Below are 25031 nucleotides of genomic sequence, written 5' to 3' on the forward strand. Positions count from 1 at the left end.
TCCTTCTCATTTTGGCTCATTTTCTGCTTGCATACTTTACTGTGTGTCCTCTCCGATAGGCTGCACAAGAATTGGAGTAAGATCTGTGGATTGGGAGAGGCGTTTCTGTTTGAGAACCTGCATTAGCTCCTCACCCTACTCTCCCCACAGATTAGTTTAGAGATACAGCGTGGAACCAGGCCCTTCGGCCCACCGAGTCCACACTGACTAGCAATCCCTACACGTTAACACGGTCCTACACATACTAGGGACAATTTACATTTATACCAAGCCAATTAACCTAAAAAGCTGTACGTCTTTGGAATGTGGGAGGAAACCAAAGTTCTTGAAGAAAACCCACAGGGAGAACGTACAAACTCCATGCTGATGAGCTCTCCCCATAAACTAGCACTATCCTACACACACTTTATACTGAAGTCAATTAATCTACAAACCTGTACATCTTTGAAACCGGAGCACCCAGGGAACACCTACTCTGTCACGGGGAGAACATACAAACTCCATCAGACAGCACCCGTAGTCAGGATTGAACCCGGTTTTCTGGTGCTGTGAAGCAGTAGCTCTACCACCGCACCACTATGCCTCACGATGTGCTATGTTCCTCCAGCAGTTTGCTTTTTGCTCCATATTCCAGCATCTGCAGCCTCTAGTGCCTCCAACAAATTGTGAAACTGTAGGCAAAGAAGATAGTTAACATTGGAATTACATTCCAGTGCATCTCTTGTTTGAGATTCTAATGTGAATTCCCATAACACTGGTTTTTATTTGATAGACCTATTTCAATTTATAAATATCTTCAGCTGTACATTATTAATTGTTAAAAACATTCATTTATGGATCAGGATTCAAAACATATCTAACCACTCTCCAAAGATAATTCCAATAGAGACGATTTGAGATAATTTTTAAATCACGTTTTCCAGTAATTACAAAGTGGTGACTGAACTATGGAATAAATTGACAGAGGACAGGAAACATCATTTGTCATTAATCTTCATCATCTGTCACAGGTTCTGTTGGTAGCTGCAATTCCTAAATTGAGATGGCTTTATCTTTTAAGATTCATTAGGGATGGAGAGGTGAAGTTTACGGAGCTACAAGTTCAGTCGAGTTTAATAAAATCCTGCAGATGCTAGAAATCGAAAACAAAAGCAAAGTGTTGGAAACATGCAGCTCCATCCGTGGGGACGAGAAAGAGTCAGTGTTTTAGGTCAAGGGTCCTTCATCAGAAATTAAAAGCAGCTCTGAAGTTTGCAAACCTGCAGCCTCGTAAGCCTTTTTTTCCCCCAAATAGAAGGTAATTCAACAACTCGGGCGGCACAGTGGTAGAGTTGCTGCCTTACAGCGCTTACAGTGCTGGAGACCCAGGATCGATCACGACTATAGAGTTTTTACGTTCTCCCTGTGACCACATTGGATTCTTCATTGTGTTTAAGAAGGAACTGCAGATGCTGGAAAATCGAAGGTACACAAAAAAGCTGGAGAAACTCAGCGGGTGCAGCAGCATCTATGGAGCGAAGGAAATAGGCAACGTTTCGGGCCGAAACGTTGCCTATTTCCTTCGCTCCATAGATGCTGCTGCACCTGCTGAGTTTCTCCAGCTTTTTTCTGTACCTTGGATTCTTCATTGATCTTCAGTTTCCTCCCACACTCCAAAGACGTACAGGTTTATAGGTTAATTGGCTTGGCATAAATGTAAATTGTCCCTGGTGTGTGTAGGATAGTGTTAAAGTGTGGGGATCAATGGTCGGTGCAGGCTAGGTTGCTTGCTTCCACCCTGTATCTATAAACTAAACTAAACTCAGGCAGTGTCAAGATCTGACTTGCTCGATTACTCCAGCACTTTGTGCTTTGCTCAATGTTCCAGCATCTGCAGTTCCTTGTGTCTTAAGCTTTTTTTTTTAAAACCTGTTTTGAGGAAGGATGTCCAATGTGAAACCTTGACTGTTTGTCTCCCCACTGATGCGGAAAATAGAGAAATAATTTCTAAATAATGAATTTTAATTTTGTTCTCATAATAAAAATGCCAAGTATGGAATGTGTTGGTGCACAGATACCGGAAGATGAAACATATTATTTTTTTTGCAGGATATCAGACCAGGGGATGTGGCCAATAAACGGAGTCTATGGGAAAACAAAGCCGAATCCTTAGAAAAGGTAATAAATGATGGAACTCTATGAAATCATCTCATGCAACTAAATTTCAAATATCCATTATTCATTTAAATAAAGGTGATCACTTCTAATTCATTGCATCTTGATATTTAAAACCAGAGTCAATATTTTATTGCCTGCATTTATTGACAGTACAATGTACTTTGAAGTGATTTCCCCAGTAAATTGGTTTCATAAGTTTAATTCCAGGTACATATTAGAGAAAAGCACTTAAGGATATTCATTGCATAGTAAATAATTCAACTGAAGGGTCGAGGAAGAGAAACATATTATAAAACGATATGGGTGACAAAGATTGCATGTCTTTTAAATATGGGGAAAATATTGAATGAATGCTTTGAATGGACATTTATGAATGTTGGTGGAAGAGAGAAGGTGAAAGTAGGATGGAGGATATGAAAGAAAATAGTGCAAAAGAGGAATTGTTCCCAATGAGAAAGGCAGCAGAAAATATAGGGTCTGATGTAAAGAACAAAGAATATAATGGCCAATTCGCCATAATTATGCACAATTTCAAATTGGAATTGAAGAATTGTTATTATAAGTCATTTAAGAAAGGAAATTTGTAAAAGCAGGGTAAAAATGTGTTATAATGTATAACATGCAATAAATTATATTAAATTAAAATCATATCAGACTGTCTTTGATCGGACTTTACTGGCTTTATCTTCCACTAAACGCTATTCACTTTATTCCCTTTATAATGTATCTGTACACAGTGGATGGCTCGATTGTAATTATGTATTGTCTTTCCACTGACTGGTTGGAAGGCAACAAAAGCTTTTCACTGTACCTCGGTACACGTGACAATAAACTAAACTCAAACTAAACTCAATGAGCAATCATTTAAATTACATCAGCAGAGATATATTATTAGCGTAGTTATTTGGAGCATTTGATTGTGATATTTGAAGCCATGATTACACAAATAGATAACATATTCTGTAAATAGATTTTCTGCAGGTATTTGAGTAGCAAGTCCCATAGAAGGCTTGATAGAAAAAATAAATAGAGCATTGAATAGGAGGAAACCTGGTAAATTTACAATAATGATATGAGGTTAGAACAGTTCAAAATCTTTAGCCGGGTGAATGATGTAGAATAAAAAGTAGGATGGACTTCCATTCAATGGTAAAACTTGGTAAAGTTAAATGGTAGAAAATGAGAAGTGTCAGTATAATATCGACATTAACCATCTTCAAATGATCTTTTTTGTCTGTTCGAGATCCTGTAGTAGGAAGGAACTGCAAATGCTGGTTTACACTGAAGATAGACACAAAATACTGGAGTAACTCAGCGGGGCAGGCAGCATCTCTGGAGAGAAGGATTGGGTGACGTTTCAAATTGAGGCCCTTCGTCAGACTGAGAGTCAGGGGAAACAGAAACGAGAGATATAGACAGTGATATAGATCGATATAGAACAAAGACAAGAAAGATGTGCAAAGAAGTAATGATGATGAAGGAAGAGTTCCATTGTTAGCTGTGGGCTCGGTGAACAAGAGTATACACAATTTATTGTCATGTTTTCACCGAGCCCACAGCTAACAATGAACCATTTCCTTGATCATTGTTACTTTTTTGCATATCTTTCATTTCTTTGTTCTATATCACTGTCTATATCTCTCATTTCCCTTTCCCCTGACACTCTGAAGTCTGAAGAAGGGTCTCGACCCAAATAAATCTCCCATTGATTTGCTGCCTGTCCTGATGAGCTACTCCAGCATTTAGTGTCTATCTTCGTTGTAAACCAGCATCTGCAGTTCCTTCCTACTTCATCTTGGAGTATCTCTGGAGAGAAGGAATGAGTGACGTTTCGGGTCGAGACCCTTCTTCAGACAAACGATTAATGCTCAGTGTCAAGCTTGGGGTACACAATTGCCTACTTGTCTTGAGAGGCTCCCTTGCTTCTGTTTACCATCTCACAATAACAAGCGCAAGCAGCTGAGAGCCCAGATTATCATGAACACACACATTTATGAGTAGGCTGAGGCTCGTGAGCAGTTGGTGTGACACGGAACGTGTGGGGGCAGGTTAAAGATCATGCTCCTGGGTCACATCTAAACTTTGCCTCACATTCCCTGTTGAAGCACAGTGGCATTTGCTTGTTTGAAACAATACAATCATTTAAAGTGACGTGAGATATTATGATATCAATGCTTAAGTGTTCTGCAGATCAGTGTTCTTGAGTTGCCTGGATGATTTTCTATAACTTTCTATAACTTCCATGTATGCCATGCTGTTTTCTACATTTGATCATTTATATTTCGCAATCAAGTTTGATTGTGTGTTTTCCAAACAGAGGAAAGTTAGGGAGAATAAAAGGGCTGATTAATCATTTGGCAGAATATAGCAGCAGTATATCAGCATGGCACTGTTGTATAAGGAGGCACGGTGGCGCAGTGGTAGAGTTGCTGCCTTAAGCCCCTGTCCCACTTAGGAGACCTAAACAGCAAACCTCTGGTGACCTTGCCCACCACCCAAAAAAAAAATCAAGGTCGAGGTGACCTGCAACCTCCTACCACCTCCCACGCATATGTTGAAAACCTTCCTCGTCTATGAAGAACTATGAAGACTATGAACTTCGGCTAGACCTGCGACTAAAAAATTATCGATTTTTAAAACGGAAACCTATTTTTAGTCCAGGCCGGTTTTAATCATGATGAAAAAATAGCAGCAACCTAGATTAAGTTTCGACCATGCGGAAACCACTTTCGACCATTAGGGAGAGTGACCAAAACCTCCGATGACCTCATGGAAACCTTGGGTCGCGGCCAAGGTCACCAGAGGTTGCTGTTTAGGTCTCCTAAGTGGGACAGGGGCTTTACAGAGGCAGACTCGGTGGACCGAAAGACCGGTTTCGTGCTGTATCTCTAAACTAAACTAAACTAAAGTAAACTAAACTAAACTATATCCCTTGCCTTTTGACTTTGTCATAGACTCCACTCATTTGCTGGTGGAGGCACAAGGGTGTGTGAAACTGGAGACACAAATTGCTTGAGCAAATTGCCCGTAATCACTTTAATTCACCAGGACGCCCATGATAATTATTATGTCCTACTCTTCCTGTTTGGAAGGAAGTCAATTCAGAACTCTTCAAAAGTTTATTAAGCAAATGCCACAAATAAAATAACACAACCTCATATTCCGCTTGGGTAGCTTACAACCCAACGGTGTGAACATTGAACATTAACTGAACCACCCCCATCCTCCCCCTTCTTCCCCCTCCCCCTCCATTCTTCCACCGTCCCCCTCCCCCTCTCCTTCTCCGGTGCTCCCCCAACCCACCCCCCTTCTGCCTTTTGATCTCTGCGTTTGTCCACCATCTGCCTATAAAATGCTCCCTTCACCTCTATCCTTTGCCCTGCCCCTCCTCTCTTCCAGCTCTCTTCAGACCCAAGTTCTGAGAGTCACCAACCCAAAGCCTTGACTGATGTCTCTCTCCACAGATGCTGCTCGATTTGCTGAGATTCCAGTGTTTCTCTTTCTGTTAATGTAGTTCTTCTGTGCTGTTCTGTTTCTCTTACTTTAGTTATTTTCCACAATGAGTCTTACTTTGGTGGTAGTCACCATTGTAATGATGGTCTGTATCTGAACTGTGGATCCAATGTGTTGGATTTTACAAGGAGATGACAGTAATTCTGGCCTCTGTGAATATTCACTTTGAGACTTTAAACATTGTATATTGCGTTAATATAGTATGGTAGTTCATTTAACCTGCAGAAATTGTTTTCTTATTGTGAACAGAAGAAGCTTTAGACCCATTTTCAGAGCTAGAGTTCTTAAAGAATATGGCCTTATTCATTAAGGTAGAATAGCATTGCCGGGCAAGAGGTCTATACGAATACTTCCAGAAATTTGCTTGCTATGCTCTCTATAGACTTTGAGTGACTTGCCCTTATGATCAATGACAGAGCTTCCAATTGTTTTAGACGTAAACCAACTGTATCTGCAATTATATATATTTTCAAGAGCAACACAATATTTCCTGAGGCTTGGGAGGGCCTCTGTCTGAGCAACCTCTGTCTAAATCTGATTCTGCGGGAAGGCATAATGCTTGGCCTGCCTTCAAAGGCACCACATGCATGGGTGGATACTAAATAAGCCATTTGGCTATAACATGTAGTGACAAAGCAGGGACTTTCAACAAGTAAAGTTTTTCCCAGTGAGTCAGCTCTGCAAATAATAATGCAATTTGAAGGCTCACATGAATAATATTGAATAATATACAGGTCTTTGCTAGTTACGGCAAACATCAACATAAAACAAGAAGGTAGACATAAAATGGGTGACCTTTCGGGCCGAGACCTTTCTTCAGACCTTTGAAGAAGGGTCTCGACCCAAAACGTCGCCCATTCCTTCTCTCCAGAGATGCTGCCTGTCCCACTGAGTTACTCCAGCTTTTTGTGTCTGTCTTCGGTTTAAACCAGCATTAGCAGTTCCTTCCTACAGAACATAAAACAGTCGTGCCAAGTTTGTTGCATTTTAATTCCATATTAGTTATTTTATTTCAAAACATCACAAAATAAAATAAACAGAACCAGGAATAGGTACTATGTAATGCATTCTATCCCTTAAGAACTTAACTGAAACTGGTCCTTTAGTCGATCTTCCCATTGGACTTCACACTCTGACCTAGCTATTAGATTAGGCTAAACAAAACGTAAAATGAGATGTAGACACAAGGAACGGCCGATGTTTGCTAACCCATATTTCCCCTTCCTCCTGCCCCCTCTGGGCAGTGGGCAGGTGCTATAGACCTGCACGGGAAGGTAGATGCTCCCACCCCAACGAGTCTCGGCCAGTTGGGGTTCGTCAGCCTGGGAAGGCAGTCCATCTAGGAGAGAGAAAACTCTGATTTAAAACCTCCACTGGCTTGTGGCCATATCCAGTCATGGAAAAGGCTCTTGGAGTAAACCTCAAGAAAATCCGGAGTCGGAGCCCCTAAGGCAGTTCGTCGTTGTCTACAACCTCGCTCTGGCAGCTCCTGCGACAGCACTGGTGCCAAACTGCAACGGCCCCGCTGTTCCTTTGGATCGATCAGCGATGTGGAGAGGGGGGACATACTGCATGGGCAACAGCCTGTCCTCCATATGACATCGCCCAGGCATGCATCCAACCACACATCACCTGCAAACTAGGATGCATCACCCATGGTCAGTCATGACCGAGGGGGGCCAACTAACCTGCCCTTCCACCTATAATTCCTTCCCCTGGCTTCACAATTTGAACCGCTGCTATCCTTATCTCACTCTTTTTGCTTTTAAATCGTTGGACTTTGTACCGGTGGCACAGCGGTAGGGTTGCTGCTTACAATGTCAGAGACCCGGGTTCGATCCTGACTATGGGTGCTGTCTGTAGGGAGTTAGTATGTTATCCCAGTGACCTGCGTGGGTTTCCTCCCACATTCCAAAGATATACAAGTTTGGATGCTAATTGGCTTGGTATAATTGTAACTTGTCCCTAGTGTGTGTAGGATAGCTGGTTGGCGCAGACTCGGTGGGCGAAAGGGCCTGATTCCCCACTGTCCTTCAAAATCTAAAATTAAAACAGTCATCTGCCTCTCAAAAATCCTCCTCACCTATATCCAAATATCACTCACCAGGCTTTGCCCAACCCTCCTTTCTTTCAGCTTTCTATCCCCCCTAACCCCACCACAATTGTTCAGAAGAAGGTACCCGACATGAAAAGTTCTATACATGTTCTGCGGAGATGCTGCCTGACCTGTTGCATTCCAAAACTTTGTAAAATAAGAAGCATGCATGTATATAATAATGTCTCTAATGTCACTTCCTCAGGCTTCACTTGCTGAAGATTACTGTAAAATGTATCCCATGATAAAAAAAAAAGACATGATTTCTGTCCTCAAGACAAGCTGAGGCATTTAGGTTGGATTTGGGCTCATCGTCTAAGTCACAATGCTTACCACTGACTGCCATAGAGAGTCATAGAGTTATGCAGCGTGAAAACAGGCCCTTTGGCCCAACATGCCCACACGGACTAATGTGTTTCATGTACACTAGTCCCACCTGCCCGCATTTGGTCCATATCCCTCTAAACCTGTCCTATCCATGAACCTATCTAATTGTTTCTTAAACATTGTGATAGTCCGTGCCTCAACTATCTGCTCTGGCAGATTGTTCCATACAACCACCTGAAAAGCTACCTCTCATATTCCTATTAAATCTTTCCCCCTTCTCAATCCCCCTATTCTGGACAAGAGACTCTGTGCGTCTAACCGATCTATTCCTCTCATGATTATATACACCTCTATAAGATCATCACATCCTCCTACACTCCAAGGAATGCTCCAAGAAGCACTCACCCTGCAGCTCTGTGCCCTCGGGTCCTGGCGACATCCTCGTGAATTTTCTCTGTTCCCATTCCAACTTTATAATATCTTTCCAACATCTGTGTAGAACATTGACACCAACATACTTTAGCCTTTAGACAGGAATTTGTATTTGTCTATCATTGTTTGCTGCCAGTCATCAACCTTGGTGTTACTTTTAGCATGAGCTGCTAATTATGCTTTTGGCGAGCAACCAGATACAAATACATTGACTCATAGTTATATAATTGTGATTATATAACTATTGGTTCCAAAATGGTGATTAGGATAAGTATCCAAGTGATAGGGCAGCACAGTGGCACAATGGTAGAGTTGCTGCCTTACAATGCCAGAGACCCGGGTACAATCCTCACTATGGGTGCTGCCTGTAGGGACTTTGATTGTTTTCCCTGTGACCTGCGTGGGTTTTCTCTGGGAGCTCCGGTTTCCTCCCACACTCTCAAAATATACAGGTTTGTAGGATTAATTGGCTTCTGTAAATTGTAAATGGTCCACGGTGTGTAGGACACAGCTAGTGTACGTGGTGATCACTGGTCGATGCAAACTCGGTGGGCCGAAGGGCCTGTTTTCATGCTGTATCTCTGAAAGAAAACAAGATTCTGGCATGTCAAAATGTCATAAACTATTTAAGAAGTAGAAAGTACAATCTGTTTACAAAAATGCTCATGTGGGTATGAATGACCAAGCAAAGATTGTGACAACATGCTGTTAAAAACACGTTGACACTTTTTCCACAAGGCTTAACATTTTCATGATGTTTGCAGCAGATGGAGTCGATGGATGGTGGTGATGGAGGGGAGGGGGACTCATCTGTGTGATGGGCTACGTTACACCCAATCTTGGACACGCTGTTGCCAAACTGATCTGTGACCTATCCCGATATCACGCTTTCTGTGGTGCATCTGCGGTAGAGCTGCTGCCTTATAGCACCAGAGACCCGGTCGATCCTGACTAAGGGGGTACGGACAGGGGGCAGGATGGAACCTAGGTCTCGTGCTGTGAGGCAGCAGCTCTATCAGGTGTACCACTGTATCACCCTTTATGCTGTCTATAGTGTTTGCACATTCGCAGAATGATTGTTCAGTTTCTTCACCCGTTCCAAAGAATTAGTACATTCCACAGATTTGCTGAGATTTTAGAGCCATAACATGGCTAATGATCTACTAAAATTCAATATTTTGCCTGGAATAACTGAAACATGATCCTCTGACTAAATTTGAAGAGAAGGATCTCAACAGGGAAGGGTCTCAACCTGAAAAGTCACCTTTCCATGTTCTCCACAGATGTTGGCTGACCCGCTGAGTTGCTCCAGCATTCTGTGCCCTTTTGTAAATCTATGGCAATGCGATTTCAATATGAATGAATGAATGAATGACCGAATGTATGAATGAATGAATTAATGAATGAATGCATGTATGAATGAATGATTATATGATTGAATGAATGAATGCATGAGCGAATGAATACTTTATTGTCACATGTTACAAGCCACAGTGAAATTCTTTGCTTGCACACACAAGGTATGCAATAGTCGCTACAAAGTTAGAAAGTATCGCATGCCAGGTCTACCTTTGTGTAAGAAGGAACTGCAGATGCTGGTTTAAACCGAAGATAGGCACATAAAGCTCAGCGGGACAGGCAGCAACTCTGGAGAGAAAGAATGGGTGACGTTCACCCATTCCTTGCTGCCTGTCCCGCTGAGCTACTCCAGCTTTTTGTGTCTGTCCAGGTCTACAGTTGTTCTTCCCTCTCTCCCACTCCCGCAGGATTAATCCCAACTGGATATTCAGTTGAACCAAGTTTCTGAAATTGAGTGCAACGTGCAGTCACCACTACGTGATATAATTCACACCACAGATCAGGCACAATTTTCTTCTTCTAGGTGACCTTCCACCTGCTAAACCCATCAAACATGTTAGTACCGGACACATTTTTCCCATGAATTCCTCATGCTTGCTCCTGAATGCACAGCTGTAGCAGCTGGAAGGATGCCTGCTAATGTATTTTGTGACAATTTTAACTTGAAGGTCAGCAAGGAAGAGGTGGCTGTGAGAATAATCACACCTGCCTACTGCCACTTTTGACAGGTATGATGCTAGCTCAGCAGCTTTCTTGCCAGTGTGCAAGATTGGTAGCTAAATCTCTTTGCTGTGCACACACGGGCTTTAGTATAGTATAGAGATACAGCGTGGAAACAGGCCTTTCCGCCCATCAACAGTGCTTTATTGTCACACGTGCAATTGCACAGTGTAATTATTTCCCAACATACAGTTGAGCAAAAGTCATACTGACCATCAAGCACAGGTTCGCACTAGTTCCATGTTATCCCACTCTCGCATCCACTCCCTACACATTAGGAGAAAATCTACTGAGATCAAATAGCTTTTTGGCCTCTGTAAATTGCCCCTAGCCTCGAGTCTGATGAAAGGTCTCGACACAAAACATCACCTATTTCTTTTCTCCAGAGATCCTGCCTGACCCGTTGAGTTACTCCAGCATTTTGTGTCTGTGATCGATGGTTGGCATGGGCCCGGTGCACCGAAGCGCCTGTTTCTATTCTGTATCTCAAAACATAAAAATAAATCAGGCTTGATATTTGCAGGGGCTTGAGCATTGATAGATACAAGATGGTGTTGGAGTGTGACGAGACGAGGATCTAGTATCATCCACTACAATTGTTACCTCTTTTGGTTGTTATTGATTGAAATCGTGTATGGCCATTCCCCGGGTTGATTTGATTTGGAGGGGGTGGCGCGGGGGGGGGAGAGCAGGGGGGGGGGTTGTGGGGGGGAGAGAGGATGGGGGGGTGTGTGGGATGGGGGGAGGGGGAGTGGGGAGTGGGGGCAGTGGGGAGGGGGGGGGATTGTAGGGGAGGGGGAACCTTAAAAACCTTCATAACTTTTGTACTATTTCACCGATCGGAACAAAACTTATTTGACTTGCAGTAGAGGAGAATGGTGAGTAAGGTGGCGAAAAATCGTAGCGCTATGGGGGATCATTTTTGCGTAAATTTAATTACAATGCAGACAGGAAGTGGTCAAGATGAGAGTTTTAGTAATATATAGATTTTTTTTTCAGTTATAGGGGTTGAAATAGGACAAGCACCTGCATGTTGAAACAGTGTAGAGACAAGGATTTGCAGATGCTGGTTTACAAAAGAAGGCACTTTTTCTTTTGTAAACCAACATCTGCAAAAGCACCTTCTGGGTCTGGCAGCATCTCTGGAGTAGATGGACATGTGTTTTGGGTCGCGACCCCCTCAGGACAAGATCAGACTTGATAATTGCAGAGACTCGAGGCTTGATAGATGGGTGATGGTGTCGAACCTTCAGGGTCCCAACCTAAAACATCATCTAACCATGTTCTCCAGAGAAGTTCCTGACCCACTGAGTTACTCCAACACTTTGTGTCTTCTCCAGATTATCTAATCTTCAAATGTCTTTATGTTTTGCATTTGCGTCGCAGTTATTCAGTTCTTACGTCTGTTTTGAAAAGGTGGTGACGCAGACATTTGTGGCATAATTATTAAGTCTCTGGTTCATGTAGGCTTGATAGTCAATTATTTCTTGCTTCACCTCACCAGTAGAAGAGAAGGTTGCTGCAATTTATGAACTTAAATGACGATGTATATCAACATTGGTAACTAATAATGTTAACACTTGGATTTCTGCTCTATTAGGTCATTGACTTTGTTTTCCTAGTTGTACGAATATGCCCTGGATGAAAATGTGGACAACAATGTTCTGTGGACAACACCTTGCATAATTTCCATTTAAAATGGTGATAGACTTACCAAGAGCTACAGAGCAAGAAGTGAAACATGGCAATATACACTGCCATCTCAGTGCTGTTTTCAATGTTGTTATACTACATTGAAACAAATTGTTGGAATAATTTCTTTAAATTGAGGTGATTTTAATCTGCTTTACCACATAATGTCCGAAGGTCATAAGTGATAGGAGCAGAATTAGGCAATTCAGCTCATCAAGTCTATTCAGCCATTCAATCATGGCAGATCTATCTCTCCCTCCTGACCCCATTCTCCTGTCTTCTCTCCATAACCACTGACACCAGTATTAACATGAAGCAGATCATAGGAACTTTTTTTGAAAAAAATGTTATCTCAAGGATTATTTTTCTTATGTTAAAATACTGTGAACTTTTTAACTGTTGAATTTGTGCACTTAGTTTTATGGTGTAAAATGTCTCCTAGTTACAACCATTTATATATGTGTGTGTGTATACCTGCATGAAGATATTCAGTATTCCACCAACAAGTTAACTCAACCTTTTTTCATGTAAATTCAAAACATTTGCAGGATCATCATTCTTTCAGAAAGAGCTACAATCAAAGTAAGACTAAGGGCTTTTTCATATGTATATGGCCTGCCTCACCCTCCAACTATCTCCAGCTTTATGTGGCTAACATGTCTGCTTTGGGAAATTCTTGTGGCTGCATGTTGGCTGTATATGTGCTTGATATGAACTAACTATCTGTATAGGGCCAGTAGGTATTGTACTCATAATGCTTCGTCCTGGAAGTTGATGGCCTCTTGCTCAATGCAAGCTTTCACTTTAACAAGAATAATTTTCAAAGTGGTAGAGTATCTGCCTCACAGCTGATCTCGGGTGTTGTCTGGGTGGAGTTTGCACGTTCTCCGTATGACTGCATGGGTTTTTATCCAGGTGCTCTGGGTTCCTTCCACATCCCAAAAATGACATGCGGGTTTGTAGATTAACTGGCCTCTGTAAATTGTCGCTAGTGCATAGAATGCAAAACTGGGATGTCATAGAACAAGTGTACGTGTGATTGTTGGTCGCCGCGGGCTCAGAGGGCCTAAAGTCCTGACAAATAAACCAAACCAAACCAAACCAAAGTGAACTAAACTAAACTAAACTAAACTATATATACTAAATTATACTAAACTAAACTAAACTATACTAAACAAAATCAACTAAAGTAAAGTAAAGTAAAGTAAAGTAAACTAAACTAAACTAAACTAAACTAAACTAAACTAAACTAAACTAAATTAAACTAAACTGAACTAAACTAAACTAAACTAAACTAAACTAAACTAAACCAAACCAAACCAAAATGCTGGAAATATCAGATCAAGCAGATCTGTAGAGAGAAAGAAATCTATGTTTCAATTTCATGACATATCATTGGTTATGGGATACATTTTAAGTTGAATCTTTAGTTTTACATCTCTTTTCCCAGTTGAATCCAAAATATACATTCTGTTTCTCTTATTGTAGTTGCTGCTAGTCTTTCCAATTGAAAGTATGTGCAGTTTTTGGCTGATAAATCATTATTAGCTGGCACAACAGGTTATCTGTAGTGTATTTTGGGTACTTGGAACTGACTTAAAAGAACTCTCAGATACAGGAGTAAACTCACAAGCTACTTTATTGCAGGACGCCACCTTGAGTCTCCGCCAGCACATGCGTCCCCGCGCACAAGACATAACGTATGCTAATTACATTATATACATTACACTGCTCCCCCTTTAACTTGGAGGCAGGTTACACCATTTACATTATATACATTACATGCTAATATACATTACATGAATATTAAATGCTTTCTAATTTAGAGGAAACTAATATTAAAATGAAAATAAATCTTCTCTCTGTTGGTAAACGATCTTATGTGAAATATAATTGTACATTCTCAGTTCTGCGTATTTACAAAATAAAATTTCAATAAGTCAACCAACTGGACGAAGCCAAAGTGATTATCGATCAATGATTCAAGGAGAATTAGAAGGAATGGTGTGAAGGATACCCGTCTTAAATTAAAAGAGATGTGTTTTATTGGCGCAGAGGGACTAACAAGTTCTTGTCTTTCCAAATACTTGTAGATTCTGTCCCTTCAATAACTTATCCACTGCAGTTATAAGTCTCACCAGTCCCTTGTCACGGGCATTTTCTAACAGCCTCTCATAAACAAAGATCAATATTAGCCATCACTGGTGATATTTATATTATCCAACATCTCACGATATTGATAGCACAAATATCTCAGCTTTTTCCATGGTTTCATTCACTCGATCAAGTCCCAGAAATGTATCTACCTTAATGTATCTTCGCACCTCCAGCATCAATTTAGAACTTCAACTTTTGGATCAGCCTTGTCAATAAGGACTTATTTCAAAACTAATAGAATGATAGTCACTAGTCCCAAAGTGCTCTCCCACTAACACTATAGTGAACTGACTGGCCTAATTTCCTAAGAAGAGGGATTTAATTTTTGTCCCTTCATTCTCAAGTCCACCTACATATAGAAATTAGATTTTTTTCCTGACCAGACGTGAGGATTTTTTTAAAAGACCACAGCATAATACATAACTTAAGGGTTGAAAATTCACTTAAGGTGTCATTTTCATTGGATTACTTTCTTAACCCAAAGTTAAGAAATTACACATGAAGTCATAATGAGCCATCACCTCATTCAGATCATCAGTGAGCCTTCCTTCTCCTCACCTTCAGAAGCAATCTGTTAAAAATACAGGTACACAAAAATGCTGGAGAAACTCAGCAGGTGCAGCAGCATCTATGGAGCAAAGGAAATAGGCAACGTTTCGGGCCGAAACCTTAAAAATACAGACCTGATCTAGAGCCCAATAGATCTATAGAACCTTTTTATGTTCTGGGAGAAAGTAGATTATTGATTGTTTCCCTTCCCCCGTCCTTTGAATTATCTTTACCTCAATAGGGGACAATATAAAGTTTTATTGCTTAGATGCCAAACCTCTATCCAGTGGGAAGAAATTGTGAAGGCTTTGTCCCAAAATGCTAATGTTTTGTTTTCCAAAAGCGAGCTGCAATTATTACTCTATAAAGAAACAGTTAGGCTGGAGTTTTAAAATAACTTCAGAAAGGAACTCACTCAGTGAAACACCCAAAGTAACCCAAAGTAGACGTTAAAGATATGTTTGAGGATATGTCCTAATTTATATAAAACATAGAACCTCCTAAACCAGAGATCGCTGGCTGGCGCGGACTCGGAGGGTCGAAGGACCTGTTTCTGCGGTGTATCTCTAAACTAAACTAAACTCTGACTCACTAAGATAGTCTGAGTACGTTACTTGTATTAGGACAACTTTGACATCCGTATTGATCAAGAACCCATCAATCCCTACACACATTTCAAGGATCCATATACAGGGGCACACAATGGGCCTATAATTTATCTCATTAATGTGAAGCATTCATTTTCATTTCCCTTTGCAACACCAACATGGAATAAATATTAATATTCAAGTGTGTGTAGGATGGTGTTAATGTGCGGTGCAGACTCAGTGGGCCGAAGGGCCCGTTTCCGTGCTGTATCTCTAAACTAAACTAAACTAAACTAAACTAAACTAAACTAAACACATAACAAGATGCGTTAATTTACAATGAAGTGCTGATTGCATCCTTTTTAAATAGACTTCATCACATATTTGTTTACACATTTATCAGCAGAAGATTGTGGGTGTTTAACTTTTAGGTTGTAAAATATGTTTCAATGTTATCACTTTTTTAAATTTTTACTAGGATTAACACTTCAAAATGAAAAAACTGTCAATTATACAGATCGGGGGACAAGCTGAATCGTTATGCGTAATTCTCTTGAAGATGATGAATATCGTAACACAAGATGGATTAATCAAGCTAACGCCAATGGGAATGATTTTACAGCAAAACAATAATGTTCTCATAAAGGAGATTCAAATACTTTCAGAATTGTCATGTAACAAGAAAATATGCAGTTTCTTAGGTGATTAAAATCAAGTTGTAATTTAAACAAATGTCATTATGGGAATAAATTTGGTTCAAACTTTGTAAAATAAGATGTTTTAAATTTTACTCTTTTTTATGGTTGTATTCAATATCATGTTCACGCCTATTCATTTATTTTCCTGACAATAAAATGTTCAAATGGCCACAAGTCTTCACATTAGTTGGTTTGTAATTATTTATTTTGTATTTAGTCTGTAGGTTGCTGATTTACTGATAAATAATAGCTTGGGAACAAACATACCTGAGTCATTTCTCAGCATAAATTATTTTTAGAATTTTAATAAATTAGACAATTCACGTCATTTATTACATAATGGGGCATAACTGAAATATTACAGACTTAGTGCAGTAAATAACAGATGCTCCTTTGGGACTGACCCAACCAGGAACAAAGACTTAAATGAACTCATCCACTGTTATAGTAGGCACACTGCTATGTTTCTATGTTAGGGCCCCATAATGTCATCTGAAGAACTTTTCGATTAAATCCAGTTATTTGGAGAAGATACAACTCCCGCCAAAAATCTCAGGCAAAGCTTCATCTACCTTTTGTGTTAAATCCATACAGAGTGTCTCGACTCAGTATTACCACATATGTTGTAAGGTACAAAATTAGGAGTTTTGAATTCTGTTTTAAGGCCAGCACCATGGCAAAGTGGTAGCGTTTCTGCCTTACAGTGCCAGAGACCCGGGTTCAATCCTGACTACGGGCGTTGTCTGCATGGAATTTGCACGTTCTCCCTTTGATCGCATGGGTTTCTTCCGGGTACTCTGGTTTCCTCCCACATTCCAAAGATGTGCGGGATTGTAGGTTAATTGGCCTCTGTAAATTGACCCTAGTGTACGGGTGATCATTGGTCAGTACGGACTCGGTGGGCCGAAGGGCCTGTTTACATGTTGTATCTCTAAAAATTAACTTCAAGATTTCAGTTTTATCCAAGATTATGTACTAAAGAGCAGCATTAATTTGTTATATGTGTCAGAGCTAAACTGGGACTGTGTTTGCTATTGTAGAATCAAAGAAATGCAGTTGCTGGTTTACAACAAAAAAAAAGACACAAAGTGCTGGAGTAACTGAATGAGTCAGGCAGCATCTGTGCAGAATAAGGATAGGGTAATCAATAGGATAGGACAGAACGTTTCGGGTCAGGAGCCTTCTTCAGACCTGAAGCCTGGGTCTGTATTTCCTATTGCTGTCTCCATGCCAGTACTTCAAGATGTAGTTTAATTTCCCAGCAATGACATGCCATACTTTAATGAGCACAAGAAACAAAGACTGGTTGTATTAAATATCAACAATCTTTGGTTATTTTCATGCTCTTATCTTTTGTAGCTCTGCATCAATGGCTGTCATTAATTCAATGAACACAACTCAGTACAGAATCCATTGCTTCCTCTTCAGTAATGAAAAGGCAAGCACGGTCTGTTTTAAGACACAAAACGGAGTTCTTTTGAGAGGTGAAACAAAGGGAATGGGAGCTTTTAATTCTAAAAATAAATACAGCTGTTCCCTTTTTGACAATGCCTGCTTTCCAGATGGTTTCTATATTCCCCTGCACTCACTATTCCTTGTCAAAGTAAATTTAGCCTTGTCTTGCCAAATGCACATTTTAATTATGCTGTAATTACCTTCTACTAAAAATACAGCTAATTACAAACTAAACACTTGCCTCCTTTAGCAGCAGTGTGAGCACTGACATGCATTAGGTCTTTGAGCATTGTCCAAGAGTTGTCATTTTTTTACTGTCCTATAATGAATTTCCTTCAAGATTAATCTCAAGAGGGAAAATCAGCATTTGCAACTCAGCAATATGAACATTGAATTCTCTAATTTTAATTTTGAATTCTCCCCTTCCGCCTCCTGACACAAGAAGATTACGATACCAACTGGCACCTGAAGCTCCTTGTCTACGTAACTGCTTACAGACACTTGGAAACTTTTTCGGATAAAATGTTAAAAAGGTGGTGCAGCGGTAGAGTTGATGCCCTACAGCGTCAAAGATCCGGGTTCCATCCTGAATACGTGTGCTGTCAGTGCAGAGTTTGTAAGTTCTCCCCATGACCTGCATGGGTTTTTTTCCGGGTGCTCTGGTTTCCTCCTACACTCCCAAGATGTGCGGGTTTGTAGGCTAATTGCCGGTAAAATGCAAATTGTCTCTAGTGTGTGTAGGATAGCGTTAGTGTGCGGGGATTATTGGTTGGCGCGGACTCATTTGGCCGAAGAGCCTGTTTCCATGCTGTATCTCTAAACTAAACTTAACCTTGTCAGCCTACTCATTGTAAACCCAAGCAGCCAGTCAGAGGAGAGATGGTCTGAAGAAGGGTCTCGACCCGAAACGTCACCAACCCCTACTCTCCAGAGATGCTGCTTGACCCGCTGAGTTACTCCAGCATGTTGTGTCTATATTTGGTTTAAATCTACATTTGCAGTTCCTTCCTACACGTTTCCATGCTTTGCTCTTAACTAAATAAAATGAAAAAATGGAGAACAATTAAGTAACATTTAATTGTTGCCGCAGAAACAGTGATACAATAAAGGATGCTGCAATAGAATACATGTTACTACCAAGATCATTGCTTGTTTTATGATTCCAGTATGCGTTCATCCTACTCTAGAAATTTGTTAATATTTAGTAAAAAATTTAATAAATTATCCATTTATGTATGTTTGAAATATTAATGATTTTAATGGTCCCAATATAGAAATTTTCAACAATTCTAGAAACCATTTTCACTGATGTTTGGTTTAGTTTAGTTTGGCGATACAGCATGGAAACAGGTCCTTTGGCCCACTGAGTAGGCGCTAACCAACGATCACCCATACACTAGTTCCATCCTACACATGGAACAATTTACTGATGCCAATTAACCTACAAACCTGCTCGACTTTGGAATGTAGGCTGAAACTGGGACACCCTGAAGAAACCAACGTGGTCACAGGAAGTACGTACAGAGTCCGTACAGACAACAGCCGCAGTCGGGATCAAATCCAGATCTCTGGTGCTGAAAGGCAGAAACTCTACTGCTGTGTCACCGTATATCTATGCATACAATCCACAACATTAACCCAGGTTGAAAAGGAACTGCTAAGTAATGCAGGAGCAGGAATTCACAAGCCAAATAGGACATTTCTATCATAAACCCACAACAGGGCCACAAGCTGTACAAGCAGTATCAATCATCCAATGTACTCCGAGTTATGTCACTCAACTATGCCCACTGAAATTTATGTACAATGTCTGAAGACGTCACCCATTCCTGCTATGACCTGAAATGTCACCCATTCCTGCTATCCAGGGATGCTGTTCTGCTGAGTTATTCCAGCATTTTTTGTCTATCCATGTACAAGAATCTAATTCACAAAGATTGCAATACGACTTGCAGAAAAGCAATCTCACATGCAAAATATCCAACCGTAACTGGAGTCTGAGTTTTGGACTAAATTCTATTACCTCGAATCTAAAATGTTTTGCTACATGGTAGAACTTCTAACCATTGTCCCTCCAATTAGAGTGAAAGCAAGAGCAATATACTTATTTTAATTATTTCCGTCATATTCTTTACTTGTCTTTACATTCTCTCTCCAATCTCTATCCTCTCACACACCCAGCCCCCAACCATAAAATCCATTTGTTCCTTTGTAGTGTCAGCCACCACTCATTCTGACATCTAAGAATAGCCAGAATGAACCAACAAAGAAGGACTTTTAAGGATTAGTGAATGGTGATCTGGGCAAGGCAGAGAAGCCAACAACCTTCCAAAATAGTGCCTGTCAACACTTAACGCACATAACATATCAACTGTGCCTCACCAATCAGGAAATGCACTGGTCAGAGGGGCTGGACTTTGTTTTGAGCAAAAAAGTTTAAAATGAACATTCACATCTTTAGAAGTCAGCAGGGGCAAGTCTCGTTCTGCTTTGCTTTTTTTCTTTTTCCATTCTAGGTAAGAAAATTCTATTTTCCAGCCGTACTTTGATGGAGAATATATACTCTTTTGATTATTGGTCTTCCATATAGAATGTTCAAAAATATTTTAATGTAAAGACAGTTTGTATAATTCTAAGGCAAATTTTACAACTTTTTTTGTTTCAATTGAATATTATATAGATGTAGATTTATCAGCCATTTGGTGATATTGATGGATAAAATTATACACACAGAATCTTTTTCCTTAATGTAATGTACACTTCTGTTTGTACTGCATGTGCATTTGTGCTCATTTGCAACTCACACTAGTTGATTTTGCTTTGACTTGATTCCGATTTTTGTACTGTAGATGTGGAGTAAAACTCGACATGTAACAAAAAATTTGAGATGCTTAGTACTTTTTTTTCAATGTAAAGAAATGAAATTGAGGACATGTAATGGTTAAGTATTGTTGGGATAATGAAATATGAGGGATGGATAAGGGTGGGGGTAGGGGGAGGTAGGAGGAATATATTTGAAAGCAGATATCCCATTACTAAATAACATTGTCTGCAACAGTTGTAAAGATGGGTATGGATGGTAATACAAAAATGTTAACGTATATTTAAGAATAAAACAATCCACCAAGACGGAATTTTAGCTTTGAGTGCATTTGAATTTCTTACGCACTTACAACGACGAAGATTCTAACTTATTATTGGCCAATTCTTATCTGAAATGATTAAATTCTTCATCAAGCTTGTCTCTTTAAATGGACTGAGAATTGCAACAATTTCAGTTATGCAGGAGAGTAAGTGGGCCACTTGATAAAATTGTGATCCAGTCTCATGGTGACTATTTAAAAACATTAATTTATCATTGTGTGCAGTTTTGATTTAATTATGCGTTTGTATCACTCTTTTCTGATGGAATTAATTTCTGAATTAAAATAGTTTTGGAAAGCAATCTTTAGCTTGACTGTCAATAATACTTCCTTTACAAATGGCAAAAGTATTCATATTGATAATTACCTCAAAAAAAGCCAAATATGTTGAGAACAGATTAATTATCTTAAATTAACAACCAGAAACAGCAGATAAATGAATAAGAAAGGGTTAGAAGGATAAGGGCCAAACACAGGTAGGTGGGACTAATGTAGATGGGACATCTTGGTCCGCATGAGAAAGTTGGGCTGAAGGGCCTGTCTCAATGCTGTATGACTCTATGATTCTAAATGTGGAATATCTTTAAAATAAGAGAATTAAATTATTCACATGATCCTGGAACTTTATATTGAATAACGTGCCTTATAATTCAAGAATAAGTCATCCATAAATATGTTTTTATCTGAATAAATACTGGAAATGGCAGAGTAGTGAGATTTTCCTAATCAAATTACACTTGATGATCGGACACTACCACTATATCCCTGGAGTAACACAATATAATATTCATTATTTTATAACATTATCCTGATTAATATAGAATAGTAACAATGGAAACTGGTCCACACACACCTAAGCTGATCCATAATGTTTCATACTGTTATAATCCCATTGTGCTATGCACTTGTCATTGTGATTAGCACAGATTAGCACAGTTTCAAAATATATTATAGATTGCAAATCAGTACGAATAATTTTAGTAGTTGAATAGTTTTTTCTGATGTTTTCTGAATAATAAATGGTAAAATGGAGACATAGCCCCTCTGAAAGTAGACCATTCTACCCATGTTGATTTGGGTGCTCATGGAAAATTAAAGGGCCTGACCCACTTAGGCGACTTTTCAGCAAACTGTCTGCGACCTTCAAGCTCGGGGGCATTCGCCAGAAGAACCGTGAGATAGACCGACCGTCAGCGCAGGACACACACACACACACGCACGCGCACGCGCACGCGCACGCACACGCACTCGCACTCGCACTCGCACTCGCACTCGCACACGCACACGCACACGCACACACACACGCACACACACACACACACACACACACACACACACACACACACACACACACACACACACACACACACACACACACACACACACACACACACACACACACACACACACACACACACACACACACACACACACACACACACACACATCACAAAGGGGGGGCCAGGGAAAGCAGGGGAGAACTGTCTGAAATTCACACAGTGCAAAGCCAAGGTGATACCCGCGATGATCAGGAAGGTTAAAGACGGCCAGCACAGTGTACGGTAAGTCCCTTAAAAGAGCAGACAGGGAGGGAGGGGAGAAAGGGGGAGAAGGGGAGAGACGGGGGGAGAAGGATTGGAGACACTTTTAAGAAGCCAGAAAACTTTAAATAAGCCAGAGATACACTGCTGTGAAGTTAAGCAGGCATTTAACATTACCGGTCAGTTTTCCTTGGTTTTGAAAACATGTGCTCACGTTTTTTTGAGCCAATTAAAATACCCGGTCAGTAAAGGAGATTACCTATGGCTACCACGACTACCTACAACGACATGGCGACCCCACTATCACTACACTACGAGTTCAAAAGTATCGATTTTCTCCATGCCGACCAATTTTTGGTTGCAGAAAATCTTTCCATATTTTGGAGGGAACTCCTCTCGACCATGAAGGAGACTTACCAGAGACCCCCCACGACCATGTGTCGACCATGCTGCGAGCTTAAAGAGCCTGTCCCACTAAGGCGACCTTATTGGCGAGTTTAGGAAACTCTGCGCTCGCCACAAGCTCGCAGCATGGTCGACACGTGTTCGTAGGTCGTCACTGGTAAGTCTCCTTCATGGGCGAGCAGTGGTTACTACTCGCAGCCTCAGTTTGGTCACGGAAAATGTTTCTGTGACCAGAAATTGATCGGCATGGAGAAAATTGATACTTTTGAACTCGTAGTGCAGTGGTAGTGTGGTCACCATGTCGTTGCAGGTAGTCGAGGAAGCCATAGGTTATCTCCTCTGCTAACCGGGCATTTTAATTGGCTCATTGGGGAACAAAAAACGTAAGCACGAGTTTTCAGAACCAAGGAAAACCGACCGGTAATGTTAAATGCCCGCTAAACTTCACAGCAGTGTATCCCTGGCTTATTAAAAAGTTGGCTGTCTTCTTAATAGTGTCTCCACTCATTCTCCTCCCTTCTCTCCTCTTCTCCCCCCTGTCCCCCACTGTGCTAGCCGTCTTTAATCTTCCTGTTCATCGCGGGTATCATCTTGGCTTTGCACTGTGTGAATTTCAGACAGCGCTCCCCTGCTTTCCCTGGCTCCCGCCTTTGTGATGTGTTTGTGTGTATGTGTGTGTGTGTCCCTCGTGCTGACTGTCGTTCCATCTCGCGGTTTTTCAGGCGAGTGCCCCCGAGCTTGGAGGTCGCAGACAGTTTGCTGAAAAGTCGCGTTTATGCCCTCTAGTACTTGATATTTCCATCCTGGGAAATAGTATCAAAATGTGTATGATATATATATGCCTCTCATAATTTGTAGTCCTATCAGGTCTCCCCACAATCTCTGGCTTTCCAGAGAAAACAATCCAAATCTGTGCAACCTCTCCCTCTAGCTAATACACTCTATTCCAGGCATCATTCTGGTAATAGACACAAAATGCTGGAGTAACTCAGCGGGACAGGCAGCAGCTCTGGAGAGAAGGAATGGGCGATGTTTTGGGTCGAGACCCTTCTTCAGACTGAAGCTCTAGGGTCTTCACGAACAAACCTGTTCTCATTTTCAAGTCTTGGAGAGTCATTGATTTGAAACTTTTACTGAATTCTCTATGCCTAGATAGTGCCCAACCTGCTGATCAGTATTTTGTGTTTTAATTTTCAATTTCTACCATAGCTATTCTTTTTTTTTATAAATCTTCAAGGAATTTTGTAGTATTGCTATTTATTTTTTATCAAAATGAGATGCACTTTGTTTTTTATTCTTCTACCCTAAGAACGTATTTTAAACATGTCGGACACTGAAGAGGTTGGAGAAGAATTTGAGGAAGTTGAGTAAGTATAATATTTATATTACTGTGTATTTATGTGTTTATTGAATTTTTCACTTATATAACTTTCAGAGTATAATTCCTCCAGTTGCTCCAGTTACATGTTCATAAGTTCATAAGTGATGGGAGCAGAATTAGGCCATTTGGCCCATCAAATCTACTCTGCCATTCAATCACTTGTGAATTTCCCTTTTGTATAGAACACTTTCAGAGTAATTTCATTGAGATATTGACAACAAATAGGAACGTTGGCCCAAACGTTTCTCCCTAATGCAAAGATTGGAGTAATTTGCTAATTTGACATACGCCACAATATGAATATTAGACTGCCCAAATTAGTAGTAATCATTTATTTAACCAACATAATATGTTCTTGCTACTGAGGGAGTGCAGCATAGGTTCACAAAGTTAATTCCCGGGATGGCAGGACTGTCATATGTTGAGAGAAATGGAACGGCTGGGCTTGTATACTCTGAAATTTAGAAGGATGAGAGGTGATCTTATTGAAATATAGAATATTAATAAGGGTTTGGGCATGCTAGAGGCAAGAAACATGTCCCCGATGTTGGGGGAACCAGGGGCCACAGTTTAAGAACAAGGGGTAAACCATTTCGAACGGAGATGAGGAAACACTTTTTCACACAGAGAGTTGTGAGTCTGTGGAATTCTCTGCCTCAGAGGCCGATGGAGGCCGGTTCTCTGGATACTTTCAAGAGAGAGCTAGATAGGCCTCTTAAAGATAGCGGAGTCATGGGATATGGGGAGAGTCAGGAACAGGGTACTGATTGGGGATGATCAGCCATGATCACATTGAATGGCGTTGCTGGCTCGAAGAATC

The 25031-nt window shown here is 40.5% G+C and overlaps 2 protein-coding genes across 5 annotated transcripts in view; both read left to right on the forward strand.

Annotated features, from left to right (window-relative positions):
• The window catches only part of LOC129708654 (ladinin-1-like), an 86297-nt gene extending 69835 nt beyond the window's left edge, over positions 1–16462 (forward strand). For 2 of the 4 annotated variants that reach the window (XM_055654545.1, XM_055654547.1), the window contains 3 exons: positions 2089–2157; positions 12844–12877; positions 16067–16462. In XM_055654545.1, the coding sequence (XP_055510520.1) occupies positions 2089–2157; positions 12844–12877; positions 16067–16122 (159 nt within the window). In that variant the 3' untranslated portion in view covers positions 16123–16462. The remainder of the gene's footprint in view (positions 1–2088; positions 2158–12843; positions 12878–16066) is intronic. The other 2 variants (XM_055654546.1, XM_055654548.1) reach the window with 2 other exon arrangements.
• Positions 16463–24153: 7691 nt separating this feature from the next.
• The window catches only part of LOC129708533 (troponin T, cardiac muscle-like), a 28173-nt gene continuing 27295 nt past the window's right edge, over positions 24154–25031 (forward strand). The window contains exon 1 of the mRNA XM_055654333.1: positions 24154–24197. Coding sequence (XP_055510308.1) covers positions 24154–24197 — 44 coding nt within the window. The remainder of the gene's footprint in view (positions 24198–25031) is intronic.

The sequence above is a fragment of the Leucoraja erinacea genome, chromosome 24, assembly GCF_028641065.1.
Source record: "Leucoraja erinacea ecotype New England chromosome 24, Leri_hhj_1, whole genome shotgun sequence".
Taxonomy (NCBI): Eukaryota; Metazoa; Chordata; class Chondrichthyes; order Rajiformes; family Rajidae; genus Leucoraja; species Leucoraja erinaceus.